The sequence below is a fragment of the Sorex araneus genome, chromosome 2 (genome assembly GCF_027595985.1).
Source record: "Sorex araneus isolate mSorAra2 chromosome 2, mSorAra2.pri, whole genome shotgun sequence".
Lineage (NCBI taxonomy): Eukaryota > Metazoa > Chordata > Mammalia > Eulipotyphla > Soricidae > Sorex > Sorex araneus.
The window spans coordinates 39,531,646-39,544,951 of NC_073303.1; the positions used below are offsets into that span (position 1 = coordinate 39,531,646).

General features: G+C 57.3%; 1 protein-coding gene across 1 annotated transcript in view; it reads right to left on the reverse strand.

Annotated features, from left to right (window-relative positions):
* The window catches only part of ITGA11 (integrin subunit alpha 11), a 110,388-nt gene that overhangs the window by 48,798 nt on the left and 48,284 nt on the right, over positions 1 to 13,306 (reverse strand). The window contains exons 3-5 of the mRNA XM_055127389.1: positions 5,333 to 5,433; positions 2,918 to 3,009; positions 1,992 to 2,106 (exon numbers count right to left, since the gene is read on the reverse strand). Coding sequence (XP_054983364.1) covers positions 1,992 to 2,106; positions 2,918 to 3,009; positions 5,333 to 5,433 — 308 coding nt within the window. The remainder of the gene's footprint in view (positions 1 to 1,991; positions 2,107 to 2,917; positions 3,010 to 5,332; positions 5,434 to 13,306) is intronic.

Here is a 13,306-nt window from a genome sequence, read left to right on the forward strand (position 1 = left end):
GGTTTCACTTCATTTGCGCTTATCTCGATTACATTCCATGTTTCAACACACAACTCACTACCGTTACTGGGGTTTCCCCCCAAAAAGAAAAAGACAGTCCTATTGCCAATGAGCCAGCCCTGAGATTTTAACAGCGTCTCCTTACTCGTCTTTCCCAATGATTGGAGGCTCTTTTAGGGTCAGGGCAATGAGGCCTATCGTTACTATTTTTGGCATATCACATATGCCACGGGTAGCTTGCCAGGCTCTGCATGTGCGGGTGGGATACTCTTGTAGCTTGTCGGCCTATATATATATATATATATATATACATATATGGTAATATATATATTACTCTATGATTTGTTGCCTACTGTCTGAACTCCATCAAATATGGTGTGGTAGTTATGGAAAATAGGTAGGAAGTGTCCTTTTTTTGGAGGGGGGTTTTGGTCACACTGGCAATGCACAGGGGTTACTCCTGGCTCATGCATTCAGGAATTACTCCTGGTGGTGCTCAGGGGACCATATGGGATGCTGGGAATTGAACCTGGGTCAGCTGCGTGCAAGGCAAACACCCTACCCGCTGTGCTATCGCTCCAGCCCTGGAAGTGTCTTATAAGTGTCCGGAAAGCTGCCTGGAGCATGGTGGTGGTTAGGTAGTGGAGGTCAGCTGCTGGGGCTGGGTCCCTTGGGGAGGGGAGGGTTCTCCCCCACCCTCCCCTGGGGTGCCCCGAGTGAAAACAGCCTGGCACGGCGTCCAGTGGCATGGCTATGGGGGACTCATTTTATACTCCCATCTGGGAGGAGCAGCTTAAAGAAATATCTGCTTTGCCTTGTAGTGTGGCGCAATCCTGGACATCTGCCCATTTTTCCCTGGAGAGTACTCACACTGTGCAGAAAACCTGCTTCACCAGCTGGGAAAGGAACTCCTCGTGCTAACTGCCCAGTGAAGGGATGGCGTGGTCACCGCACAGAGGGACCAGCTGGATGGAGGCTTTCTCCTCCTGCCCATCTGTGGCCTCCATCCGGGCCTGCTCCTGCAGGTTCTCTCCCTCTCACTCGAGGTGCTAATCCCCTCGCCCCCCACCTTCCCGCCACCCCCCGCCGTCAACGGGGCGGCAGCTGCCTGAGCGATGTTGTTCAGCCCAGAGGAAATAGTGGGGCCCGAGCCAAGCTGTCTGCGGCTGCTGGAGGCCAGGGCTGAGCCCCGTTTCCCCATAACTTTCTTGGCAGGTGGAATGAGTGGGGGAGTTTGTGTTCCTTGAGGCCCCGAGCAAACTGGGCAGAGCTTCGTGATGTCCAGAATCACAGTACGATGAGACTGTTTCTCAGGAATATTCCTGCTCCCTTGGCCTGCCCCCACAGAGCAAGGCACTGCGTAACGGCTGCTGCTTGAGTTGTCGTCCAGGGGCCGGAGGGATAGTACAGCGAGAAAGGTAGCACTTGCTTTGCAGGCAAGCAACCTGGGTTTGATCCCCAGCATCCTCTAGGGTCCCCCGAGTACCACCAGGAATATCACTCCTAAGCACAGAGTCAGTGAGCACTGCTGGGTGTGGCCCCAAACCAACAATAAACAAAACAAAATCGTTGTCTACGTGAACAGGGTCCCCAGACTTGTGCCGGACACCTCTTTTTTTTTCTTTTTGTGTCACACCCGGTGATGCACAGGGGTGACTCCTGGCTCTGCACTCAGGAATTACTCCTGGCGGTGCTCAGGGGACCATATGGGATGCTGGGAATCGAACCCGTGTCGGCCACGTGCAAGACAAACGCCCTACCCACTGTGCTATCACTCCAGCTCCCCCAGGCAACCCTTGCCTCTGAACATGGAGACCCAGAATCTTCCTCTCTCTGCTTCCACTCTTCAGAGAGGGTCTGCAGTGAGCATCCCTGCTGCCGGGCCCATCTCCACCCTGCGCCCGTATCCTCACGAGGGCAGGGCCAGCGTTCTCGGGCTGCTGGAGCCAGCCCCAGCTAGTCACAGAGGCTGTGGGTTTGGATCCACTTACTTTGCAGAGCTGGGGCCACGGTCTTGGAGAACCTGAAGTTGGAGTTGACCCTGGAGCACATGCCCGTGGTGTAGTAGGAGCTCCCGCACTCGTGAGACCAGAGTGGGCTGCAGGCCTGGGAAGAGAGTGCACCGTGAGGGGGGCTCAAGGGAGCGCCAGTCCCTGCCCCGCGCCCTGGACCAACTTTCCGTATCTGAGAGTTGTGTGCCCGGACTGGGGGTGGGGAGGGGCTTTTCCATAGGTTAATCGAATTCTTGCTGCCCCGGAGACCAGCTGGCTTGGAGTTGGAGTGGGGAAAGCGTCTAAGAATGGTCCCCTCCATCACATCATTCAGGACTGTAATTCTCCTGCATCCAACCTGCACCCCCCCTACCCCTGCCTTCCCGGACAGCCGCAAGGTCTCCAGAGAGCCGTGTCTGCAGAAGTCCTGCCGCTCTCTGCCAGCTGAGCATCTAGCACTGGGATGTGCCCGGGGCTCTCTGCAGGGAGGGGGGGGGGTGTTGCATTTGTTCCTGAGGCACGGATACTCATCTCATCTCTCACATGGACCAAGAGCCTCCAGGATTAAACTTTGGTGGCAGTTTCCTTTAATTTATAGGCATAATTATTCTACTTTGAACACATTCATCTAAATCACTTAAAAAATAGACTTTGGGGGGCTGTCTCATGGTCCTGACTGATTCCAGGTCCTGCCAGGCTTGGGGGCAGGGACCCCGGCCCACCTCCCCACCCCCGGGTGTATATGAATTAAAAGACCGGACTTTCTGTCCTGACCCGAACCACGTCCCTAAAACCCAGCCCCAGTCCCGGAGGCTGCGGTGTGAGCATCCGACACGAGTCCCCCCATCTGCCCCACCTGTCTCCGTGCCCCAGGGAGCCGGCTGGGGGCAGGAGGGGTCCGAGAGGAGGGAGGGGCGGGCTCTTACCAGGAAGCTGTTGTCCTTGGGGTTGGTGGCCAGACTCAGGCCCAGCCGCATGTTGTCCTTGCGCTCTGACACGTTGGACAGTGTGACCCTGCCTGGGGGGAGAGTCCACTGTGAGGGCCTCCTGCCCTCTGCTGCTGGGGGGGAGCTGGCGCCAGGCAGAGCCCATCCCCCTCCTCCGTGCTCCCCTGCCCCGGAGCCTGGCTCTCCACCACGTCGGGGCACCTCCTCACAGTTTCCTGGCCCAGACATGGCTCACTGCTGCCTCGCCCCCCGCCGTGTGAGGAGGAACCGGAGCCTCAGAGAGGCCAAGCAGTCGGCCCAAGGTCACACAGTGAAGGCAGCGCAGCCCTCAGACTGGGCTGAACCTTCCCGCGAGTGACTCCCACCTCAGCCTCTTCAGTGCAGGCCCCCGTGCCCCCACCTCCACATTTGCTCCGGACCCACCCGGGATGGGAACGTGGCAGCCCGGACTTCTGTGCTCTTGGGCCCGTTCCCCCTCCCGCCTTCAGCCACCGGCGCGCAACTCCCTCCTGGGCGCCAGAGAACGGCGGCCCCAGCAGCTCCAGATGCGACAGCGGCCTTGGGGCTCGCTGCGGGCAGGGCTCTCCGCCCCAAGCGCCACAGGAGTGAGCACTGGGCACAGAGCCAGGGGGAGTGTGTGGCCCGGCCCCTCCGCCCCCCATAAAGCACAGTGAACAAGGCTTTCTAGATCATTCCGTCAGTCCAAAGCAGGAGCCTGGTGAGCCTGGATCCCCCTCCAGGAACACGCTTGGCACAGGGAGAGTCTCAGCGCATGCAGTTCCTTCAGCCCAGCGCCCGGGCTCCTCTGCTGGGCGTCTGGTCGTGAGCGCTGAGCACCGAGAGGGGAGCCTCACCCCACTAACCCCACCGCCTGCATCTGCTCTTGTCTCAGCTGGGAGGGGGCAGGGCCAGGAGCCAGGGGCTGCAGAGGTTGGTGGGCTGGGAGCTCTGTGTTCAGGTGTCCCCGGCCTTCCCCGTTGGTAGTGAAGCGCCTTTACTTTCAGTCTCAGAGGTGGCTGGGCCCCCCCGGGGGTCTCCCCCTCCCCCGTCATCCCTGCAGGCCAGAGTCTTCCCCGGGGGTGCTGAAGGTGGCCGCGGGAGGGTGCGCCGTGATGCACAGGCCTTCCTGCCCACCCCCGTTAAGGGACCTGCTCTCACTTCCGGGACCCTATGCCTGCTCCCCCCCACGGACTCTAACCTCCAGGCAGGGTGGTGCCCTTCCTGCCACCAGCAGGCTTGAGAGAGGGTGGGCCACAGAGCCCAGCCCGGCCCTCTCTCGTGGGGCACCACCGCCCGGCCCGGCCCTCTCTCGTGGCACAGGCCTCGCCCACTCGGCTGCATCCCTCCCCACCGACGCTGCTCCCGCTGGGGCCTGGCGTCCCCCTTGTCCTTCCCCGGAGAGAGGGCGAGAACACGCGGCCCGGTGAGGCTCCACACCTGGGCAGGCCTGAGGAAACTGGGACTCAGGTTCCCTGCGGGAAGGACCCCAGTCGGGCCGGCTGCAGAGGCTCGGTGGCTGGGGGAACCCTGAACTCAGAGCCTCCTGACGCCTCAGCCTTCCCCGTTCATGCTCCTGGGCTCCGAGGGCGTTTCCGGGCTTCCACCTGCCGTGGTGGGAGCGAGACAGAGGGAGGGAGACACCCACCCCCACGGCCCATCCTTGCCAGCTCGACTCCCCCAGGCCTGACCCCTGCTCCCTGCCCTCTCCCGCCCCCTCCCCATGCCCCCTCCCCACTCCTGCCTCGCGCCTGCCTTGGCACAGTGCACGGCCCCCGGGAGGTCAGGCAGCCACTGCAGGGCCTGGGTTCAAGGCGCCACGGCCCAAAGGGAACTTTACTTATTTATTTACTGGTGGAGGGTCCACCTGGCAGTGCTCAAGGCTTAACTCCTGGCTCTGTGCTTGGGACTCACACACAGTGGTGCTCAGGGCTTACTCCTGGCTCTGTGCTCAAGGATCACTCCCGGCGGGGCGCCGGCACCTTACGTGATGCTGGGTTGGCCACGTGTCAGGGACGCTCAACGCCCCCGTCTACAGCCTCTCTGGCCCCAGACGGAACTGCTGCTTCCTCCTGACCACAAGCTCCTGCCTGGCCCCCGCTGCCCTCTGACACAACGGAGGAGTGTGTTGGGGAGGGGGTGTGTGTTACTAGGTGGGTGGATACTCAGGTAGGTGCTACGCCGCCTCCTGGAAGGCCTCGGGGCCTACATGCGCTCCCAGCAGGCCCAGTCTTCACTTTGGGAGGGCCGTGTTGGGAGGGTGGCGTGCAGGCACCTGAGCTGGAACCCTGGGCCTTGCTGCCCTCACCCCTTCACCCCTGCCTGTGCTGTCCTCCTGACGTCCTTCTCTGTAGGTGGGAGTTCTCTGTGTCCCTGTCCCTGGCCAGTGCTCCTTACCCAGGTTGAGCTTGGTGCAGTTCCCATGGGCCACTGGACACTTGTACACGTCTCCCGTCTTCTGGTGGCCATTGGTTTCCAGAGGTGCTCCCACCACCAGCCTGGGGGAAGATAAGAAGGTAGGTCAGCATGCCGGGGTTAAGGGGGGGCGCCTCCTCGGGGAAGCCTGGGAGGAGGGTGGGATGGTGAGGGCAGAGGCCCCTGGCCCCAGGGCTCTTGTGCAGATGAGAGAAGCACACAGATCTGGGCACAGAGGGTGAGGCTGCCTGAGGGGGAGGGGCAGGGTGAGCTTCCCGGAGGAGGCAGTGCTTGAGCTGGGCTTTTGTGGAGGAATAAGGATTAAGTCACGGACAGATCAGTGGAGCACGAGGACTGGTATATATTCACAATGGAATACTACGCAGCTGCCAAAAATGATGAAATCGAGCCACTCACGCTACATGGATAGAGCTGGAAGACATCATGGTAAGTGAAGGAAGCCCGAGAAGAGGGGCAAACACAGGATGGCATCACTCGTATGTGGTGTTCGGAGTCACTAGATGAGGGGTGCAATGGTTTAAAGGGCGGATGCCCAGATCAACCCTGGTCCCAGAGAATAAGGAGAAGAAAGAAGGAAAGGGTGGAGGGAGGGCGAGAAGAGACAGACGAGAAGCAATGGGGCCAGGGAGTCAGGGACAAAGGTGTCAGGGAACGGCAGGGCCGAATATCCAAATACAGAGTCACAACACTGAAATAAAGAGACCCAACTTTTAACAGTGAAGCTGAGAATGGTGCCTTTCAGGAGGGCAGGCTGGAGGGGTGGGCGTGGGAGGGAACCCGGGAATGTCAGCGGGAAGCCGGCACTGGGGCCAGGATTGGTGATTGCGTGTAAAAATCCCGGCTACGAAAGACTCTGTAACTCATGATGCTTTCATAAAATAAAACTTGGGAAACAATAGCAACGAGGAGTCAGGTGCTGGGAGGAGGGCCGCGGAGTCATTCAGACCCAAGCACTCCGGCTGCCTGGATCTGTAGGGGCCTTGTGCAGCGCCTTCACGCCAGTCTTTGTGATCTAGCCTGGGGCATGACCCTTAGTGGCCACAGCTGCCCCCCCGAGCACTGAGATCTGCGCTCAGAGTACGCAAGACAGCCTGTGGGGCCACCTGGCTTGCCTGTGTACCCTCTTCGGGGGAATAGGGTCTTTGTGGAAGTCTAGGAGGAGAGAGCACTGGATTCAGAGTGAGCCCTGAGGGAGACCCAGGAGAAGAGAAAGTGAGAAGGTGCCACTGGGGGCCACAACGAAGCCACACACACAAGGCTCTTCCCTGGGGCCTCAGGAGGCGGGAGGGTGGGCGGCCCCCCACCTTGACTGGACTTCCGGGCCCGCGGACACTGGAGTCTGTGGCGGTGAGCCAGCCCTGTGCTGGGTTCGACACCCACTTCTCCTGGTGCAGTGTGGCCCACCATGCCTCCCATCTGGCCAAGCTCCCCGTGTGCCAGGGGGCTGCAGCGAGGGCACCTCCAGAGCAGCAGAGAATCCCCCCAGGCTGCCGCCAGGGGCTGCAGGGTCTGGAGGGGAGGGCCGGGGAGGCCGCCTTCCTCGGGGCCCCATGGAAGCCCTGACGTCAGCCCTCTGGGCCCTGCCCCTCCCTGCCTGCTCACTCTGCCAGATCGTCCACCTTGGGCAAATCTGGACCTTCCAGGCCCTGGCAGTGAGGCGGCTGTCCGCTTCCTGGGCGAGGGGAGTGACGAGTGTCACCATCGATGCCCGGGCCGTAAGGGGAAGGGCCGGGGCTCCCGGGCCCTGACGATCAGGGACAGAGGAGGGTGGTGTTTGGAGCCCCGGGCAGGTGGGAGCCAGCTGCGCCCCCACCCCAGCACCCCTTAACCCTGAGGTCTGAGGGAGGCGCGGTTGAAGGGGGTTTGATTTACAAAGGCGAGAGGAGCCGGCCCTGAGGTTTGGGCTACACAAGGCTTCGGGACCCCTGGGTTCTCGTGTGTGGGGGGGAGAATGGGAGGTCTGAGGCAGGGCTCAATGGGGCTCTGTCTGGAATTAAGAGTCTGTGCAGTAGGAGGTGAGGTTTCTGCCCCGGGGCCCAGATAACGACTGGCTCTAAATATACCCCTGATGGAGCACGCCCGTTCCCGACTGGCAGGAATTCATTGGCCCCATAAAACCCGGCTGTCTAGACGCTGCGATTTCTGGTTGCCCGACTGCGGGAGTGACCTGGGGTCAGCACGGCGCGGCTCTTTCCATCCGGGAGGGGAAGGAGGGTCTGCGAGCCGGAGTGGGTCGGGGGAGGCCGGCTCCAGGCTGCTGCCCCGGCCGCTCTGAGCTCAAGATGTTTCCTCAAGGACACTGCCTGCAGGCCCCGCTGACCAGTGGGGATGCTCGCTGGACAGGCTCCCGGAGCACTGGGTAGGGCACTCTGGGAAAATCTAGAAGGTTCTGGACTGGAAGAGCCAGGCCCCATCTAGCAGCAAAGCTGCACTGGCACGTCTGCCAGGAGGTGAGAGGTGACATGCTGAGAGGTGACATGCTGGCTGTGCGTCCCTGGGGTCCCGCTCTGAGAAGCCCCTCAGCCGTGACGGGCCCCCTCCCAGACCGGCTTCAGCTGTCTACCCAACACCCCCTTGCCCGAGGAATTTTTATGTGACCTGGGTTTATAGGCCTACAAACCAAACCCGCCCTGCTAATGAATCAGTAAGCTTATTTGAAAATGACCCCCACACTCAGTGTGGGGACCCCACACAGGGTCCTAATCCAAAGTTAGCCCAAGGTTCTGCACTCTTTGGGTTGGGAAGCCAGGGGGGGCGGTCTCCATCTGGGATCTGTCAGGTGGTGTGACCTTGAGGTGACATCCAGACCTTGGACTTGGGCTTTCTCAGTTGTGAAGGGGGCTGATAATTCCCCCGCCGGGGTACAGAGGTGGGTGCAAGTGTCTGGAAAAGTGTGTGCTTCCTCCTCCAGAAGCCACTAATGGGATAAGCACGTGACCCGGCAGCTCTATTGGGGCGTCTTGCAGAAGACTAAAAACCTCAGCACAAGAAACTCCATCTTGCCCCAGCCTTGTGGCGTCATCAACAGCCAGATCTGGGACTGGAGCAATAGCACAGCGGGGAGGGCATTTGCCTTGCATGTGGCCAACCCGGGTTCGATTCCCAGCATCCCATATGGTCCCCCGAGCACCGCCAGGGGTAATTCCTCAGTGTAGAGCCAGGAGTAACCCCTGAGCAGTGCTGGGTGTGACCCAAAAACCAAACCAAACCAAACCAAACCAAAACACAGATCATGGGAGCCATCGAAGGGCCCATCACAGATGACTGGATAAAGAAGAATTGTGTACGTTTATACAGTGAACCTGCCTTAGCTACCAACAAGGGGAGAACTTGCCATTCAGAGCAAAACGGAAGGGAGTTGAGGGGATCATGGGAAGGGAGGTAAGTCGGAAGGGAAGGATTGGATGGTTTCAATTGCACAGTGCAACAGACAGGTAGAAATACAGTGATGAACAGCCAAAATGAATTGAAAAACTATACTGGCAATAGAACGAGGCTGCCTGAGAGGAGAGAGAGTGAAGAGTGAGAGATTAGGGAGAAAGGGAGTGGGCCTGTGGACCAAAACGTGTCTACTCTGTGCAAGGAAGAAGCTTGCTCGGTTCTAGAGAGATAACGGAAAATAACCACAATATGGCGACTGTGATCAAGCATCAGTGACAAATATAAAACAAGTGGACCAGATGGCGAAGCACCAGAAGAATGAATTCAGGACAACAGAGGAGAGAGGGACAGTGGGACAGAGTGAAGGGCAACGGGCATGGTCCTGAGGAAACACAGCACAGTGGTCTCGGGGGGACGGGGACCTTGGGTTTCCCAGTGCCCTTGGCTACACCCTCCCCATCTGTCACAACCACAAGTCTTGTAAGGAGATGTGAAAGCAAAACCATCCCCCAGAATGAGAACTCACATCCCGAACAGCTGTATCACTGTCATCCCGTTGCTCATCGATTTGCTCGAGCGGGCACCAGTAACGTCTCCGTTGTGAGGTGTGTTGTTACTATTTTTGGCATATCGAATACGCCAGCCACAGGCAGCTTGCCAGGCTCTGCCATGTGGGCAGGATACTCTCAGTAGCTTGCCGGGCTTCTGAGAGAGACAGAGGAATCGAACCCGGGTCGACCGCCTGTAAGGCAAACGCCCTACCCGCTGTGCTATCGCTCCAGCCCAACTAATCTCCGTGTGGCCCAGATAAGCATTTGTGACAAATAGGACCATGGGCCAGAGAGGTGGTCCAGTGGGTAGAGGTTTGCCTTGCACACAGGCAACCCAGCCTTGATCCCCAACACCCCGTATGGTTCCCCGAGCACTGCCAGGAGAGATGCCTGAGTACAGAGCCAAGAGTCATCCCTGAGCACTCAGTGGCCCAAACACAAAAAGAATAAAAGAAGATCACCCCCCTGAAATCCCCTCCTGACTTCTGATCTCCTGCCCTGAGGGTGACCAAGACTGTCTGTCACAGGTGCAGAGAGTGTGACAGCAGCAAGGCACTCGGTGGCTCTCTCCAAGCCCTAGGTCCCGACAACGGCCACTAGGTGAAATACCACCCCGTCCGCTCTGCCCCAGCCTGGCCTCCTCCTTTTCGCCACTGCTGTGGGCAGGACAGGGAAGGCCACTCCCAAGGCAATGGCAAAATTTCCTGGGAAGAAATAGCCCTGAGAGGCTGGTAAGACCCTCAGAAGAAAACAGGAAAAAAAACAGGAACTAAGGCCTGATAAGACCCTCACCCATCTATAGCAACAGACCCAGAGAAACTTCTGCAGAAACAAAAGGCCAGGAAAGGAATTTCAAAGACCATCACTATTCCCAGTGGGTAGGGCGTTTGCCTTGCACTCGGACGACCTGGGTTAGATTCCTCCACCCCTCTTGGAGAGCCCAGCAAGCTACCGAGAGTGTCTCGCCCGCAAGGCAGAGCCTGGCAAGCTTCCCGTGGCGTATTCGATATGACAAAAACAGTAACAACAAGTCTCACGATGGAGACGTTACTGGTGCCCGCTCGAGCAAACGGATGAACAACGGGACGACAGTGCGACAGTGCAGTGCGACTGATAGGTGGAATTTAGATATGTCACCATCAGTGTCTTCTTCCTCCACCAGGGTCCCAGGTCCTGCGACAACCCCACCTGCCCGAGCCTGTTGCCTTCACAGGTACATTTTAAAGTTGCATGTCAGTGTTGTAGACCGTGTGGTTTGGATACAGCTGTACCACTCCCCCACATCCCCCGTGGGCCCAAGCACCCCTGTCCCCCATTACTTCTCTTCCTCATCTTCTTCCTTCCCCCCTCGATCTCCTTCCGTCTCTGACCTTCTCCCTATACGCTGTGCTCTGGGGTCAAGGTAGATCTAGGTTTCCCCCCTTTACTCCATTGCATTTCCTCATCCATTTTCTCTACAGGCCACAGATGAGTGGACCATCCTGTGTCTGTTTTTCTCCTTCTGGCTTACTTCACCCAACATGATATCTTCCAGCCCACCAGGTTGCAGCAAATTGCATAATTTCATTGTACAATGGGATACTATGTAGTGTTCCATTGTGTATATATACCACATCTTCATGATCCATTTAATCCATTCATCTGTGGTTGGACAAGGGTTAGTCCACACCTTCGCCATTGTACCGAGTACTGTCATGAGTTCGTGGTGGGCGTATGTTCTTCAGAACAAATGTTTTCCTGTCCTGGGGATAGATACCCCAAATTGGAATTGCCGGGTCATACGGGAGCTCAGTTCTGAGTTCACTGGGAACTCTCTGTACCGGCGTCCACAGGGGCTGGGCCAGACGACATCGCCACCAGCAGCGGATAAAATTCCCTTTCTCACCGCATCGCCACCAACACAGACCGTTTCTGCTGTTTTGGATGTGTGTCATTCTCGCTGGTGGGAGACGGTGCCCGTTGTCATCTTGATTTGGGTTTCTCTGATGGAAAGTGATGATGAGCACTCTTTCATGCTCTTCCTGGCGATCCATCTGCCTGACTCCGAGAAGTCCCTGTTCTCTTCCTCCCCCACTTGTTGATGGGGTTTATGGATACTGCTTTGCTGGTCTTTGTGAGGACTCATTAGATCCCTGAGATTAACCCTTTACTGATGTGTTGGATACGAATATTTTCTCCCACTCAGATCTCTTTAGTTTCAGCCCATGTTTCTTTTGTCATGTATCACGGTCACTGTCATCCCACTGCTCATCGATTTGCTCGAGCGGGCACCAGTAACGTCTCCATCATGACACTTGTTACTGTTTTTGGCGTATCGAATACGCCACGGGGAGCTTGCTTTTGCCATATAGAAGATCTTTAATGTGATTTAATCCCATTTATTTATTTTTCATTCTGTTGCCTTTTCCAGTGGCATCAGATCACTGGAAACTCCTTTCACATCCAAATCTTGGAGCATTCTTCCTATATCTTCCTTAATGTGCTCTACAGTGCTTGGTTAAATCTTTGATCCACTTTGACTTGTGAGCTCTCGTGCAAGGTGTGGGACATGGATCCAGCTCTAATCTTTTTTTGTTTGTTTGTTTGTTTTTGGGTCACACTCAGTGATGCTCAGGGATTACTCCTGGCTCATGCACTCAGGAATTACTCCTGGCAGTGCTGCGGGGACCATATGGGACGCTGGAAATAGAACCCAGGTTGACCGCGTGCAAGGCAAACACCCTACCCGCTGTGCTATCGCTCCAGCCCCCAGCTCTGAGCTCTAATCGTGACACGTGGTTCTCCAGTTTCCCCAGTACCGTTTGTCAAAGAGGCTGTCTTCATTCCGCTTCATGCTCTCAGCTCCTTTGTCACCCCTGACACCTTGTTCTTCCTTCAAAGACATTTCAATCTCTAAACCGTTTTTCTTGTTTTGGTTTTGGGTCACACCCAGGCTTACTTCTGGCTCTGTGTTTAGGGCTCACAGGTGGAGCTCGGGGAACCCCTGTGGGGTGCCAGGGATCGAGCCGGGTCGGCTGTGTGCAAGACAAGTGCCCTACCTGCTGTATTACTACTCCAGCCCCCTAACCCTTTCAGGGGAGACGTTCCCATTAGGAAAAAAGGTGCAGTGTAACTCGACAGGGCAGATTCCTGTGTAAATTGTCCTCGTGAACAATATCGTCAGCATCTTGTTTCCTCAGATGAAAGGTACATTGAAAGTAGGACTTGATCTTCCTTGGGGCCATATCTGGTAGTGCTCAGGGCTCACCCCTGGAGGGGCTTGGGAGACCATATGCGGGGACTGAACTGGAGTCGACCACATGCAGAGCAATTGCCTTAACCTCGGCACTGTCTCCGACCCAGGCTGTGGCCATTTGACTCTAGAGCACTGCTTAGCACCTCCTGCTTGCTTCATGCTGGAAATCATCCCCTTAAGATCTGATACAAAATCCTGCCTGCTTCAGGAAGCCCTCCCTGATTACCCCGGGGGGCTTTCCCATGGAAACCCAAGCCCTATCTGCTGGTGGCAGGGTCCCATCAGTGTTTCTGTCTGTCTATAGCAGAGGCTGTTCTAGAACCTTCTGACTGCCTGGCACAGGTTTGCTGGGTGAGGCAGCTTCTGCCCAGAGGCTCGTCAGGATGAGCTGACTACCCTCTGTGGTCAGCACTGTTACCTTCCCTGGCTCCCATCTCCTCTTCCCTAGGGGCCTCACTTCTCTTTGCGGGCCCAGGGGATGAGGCTCTGTCTCTTCTCTAGGGACCAAGCACAGCGAGGCTGGTTTACTCCCTCATTGTACCAACACAGGCAAGGGTGTTTGTCAGAGAGAATCACAGGACTTCTTGGAACTTCAGTAACTTAGGGTCCCTTTCTTCTGGATGTGTGTGGACGCAGGCCTGAAACTGTCGCAGCCACCTGTGAGGATGAGGGTATAGGGGTATGAGCTGATGCACGGAGAAGGGGGAGGACGGGGCGAAGCTAGGGTTCTGAAGACATTGTGAACTCCTGGATCAAGCTATACCTGAA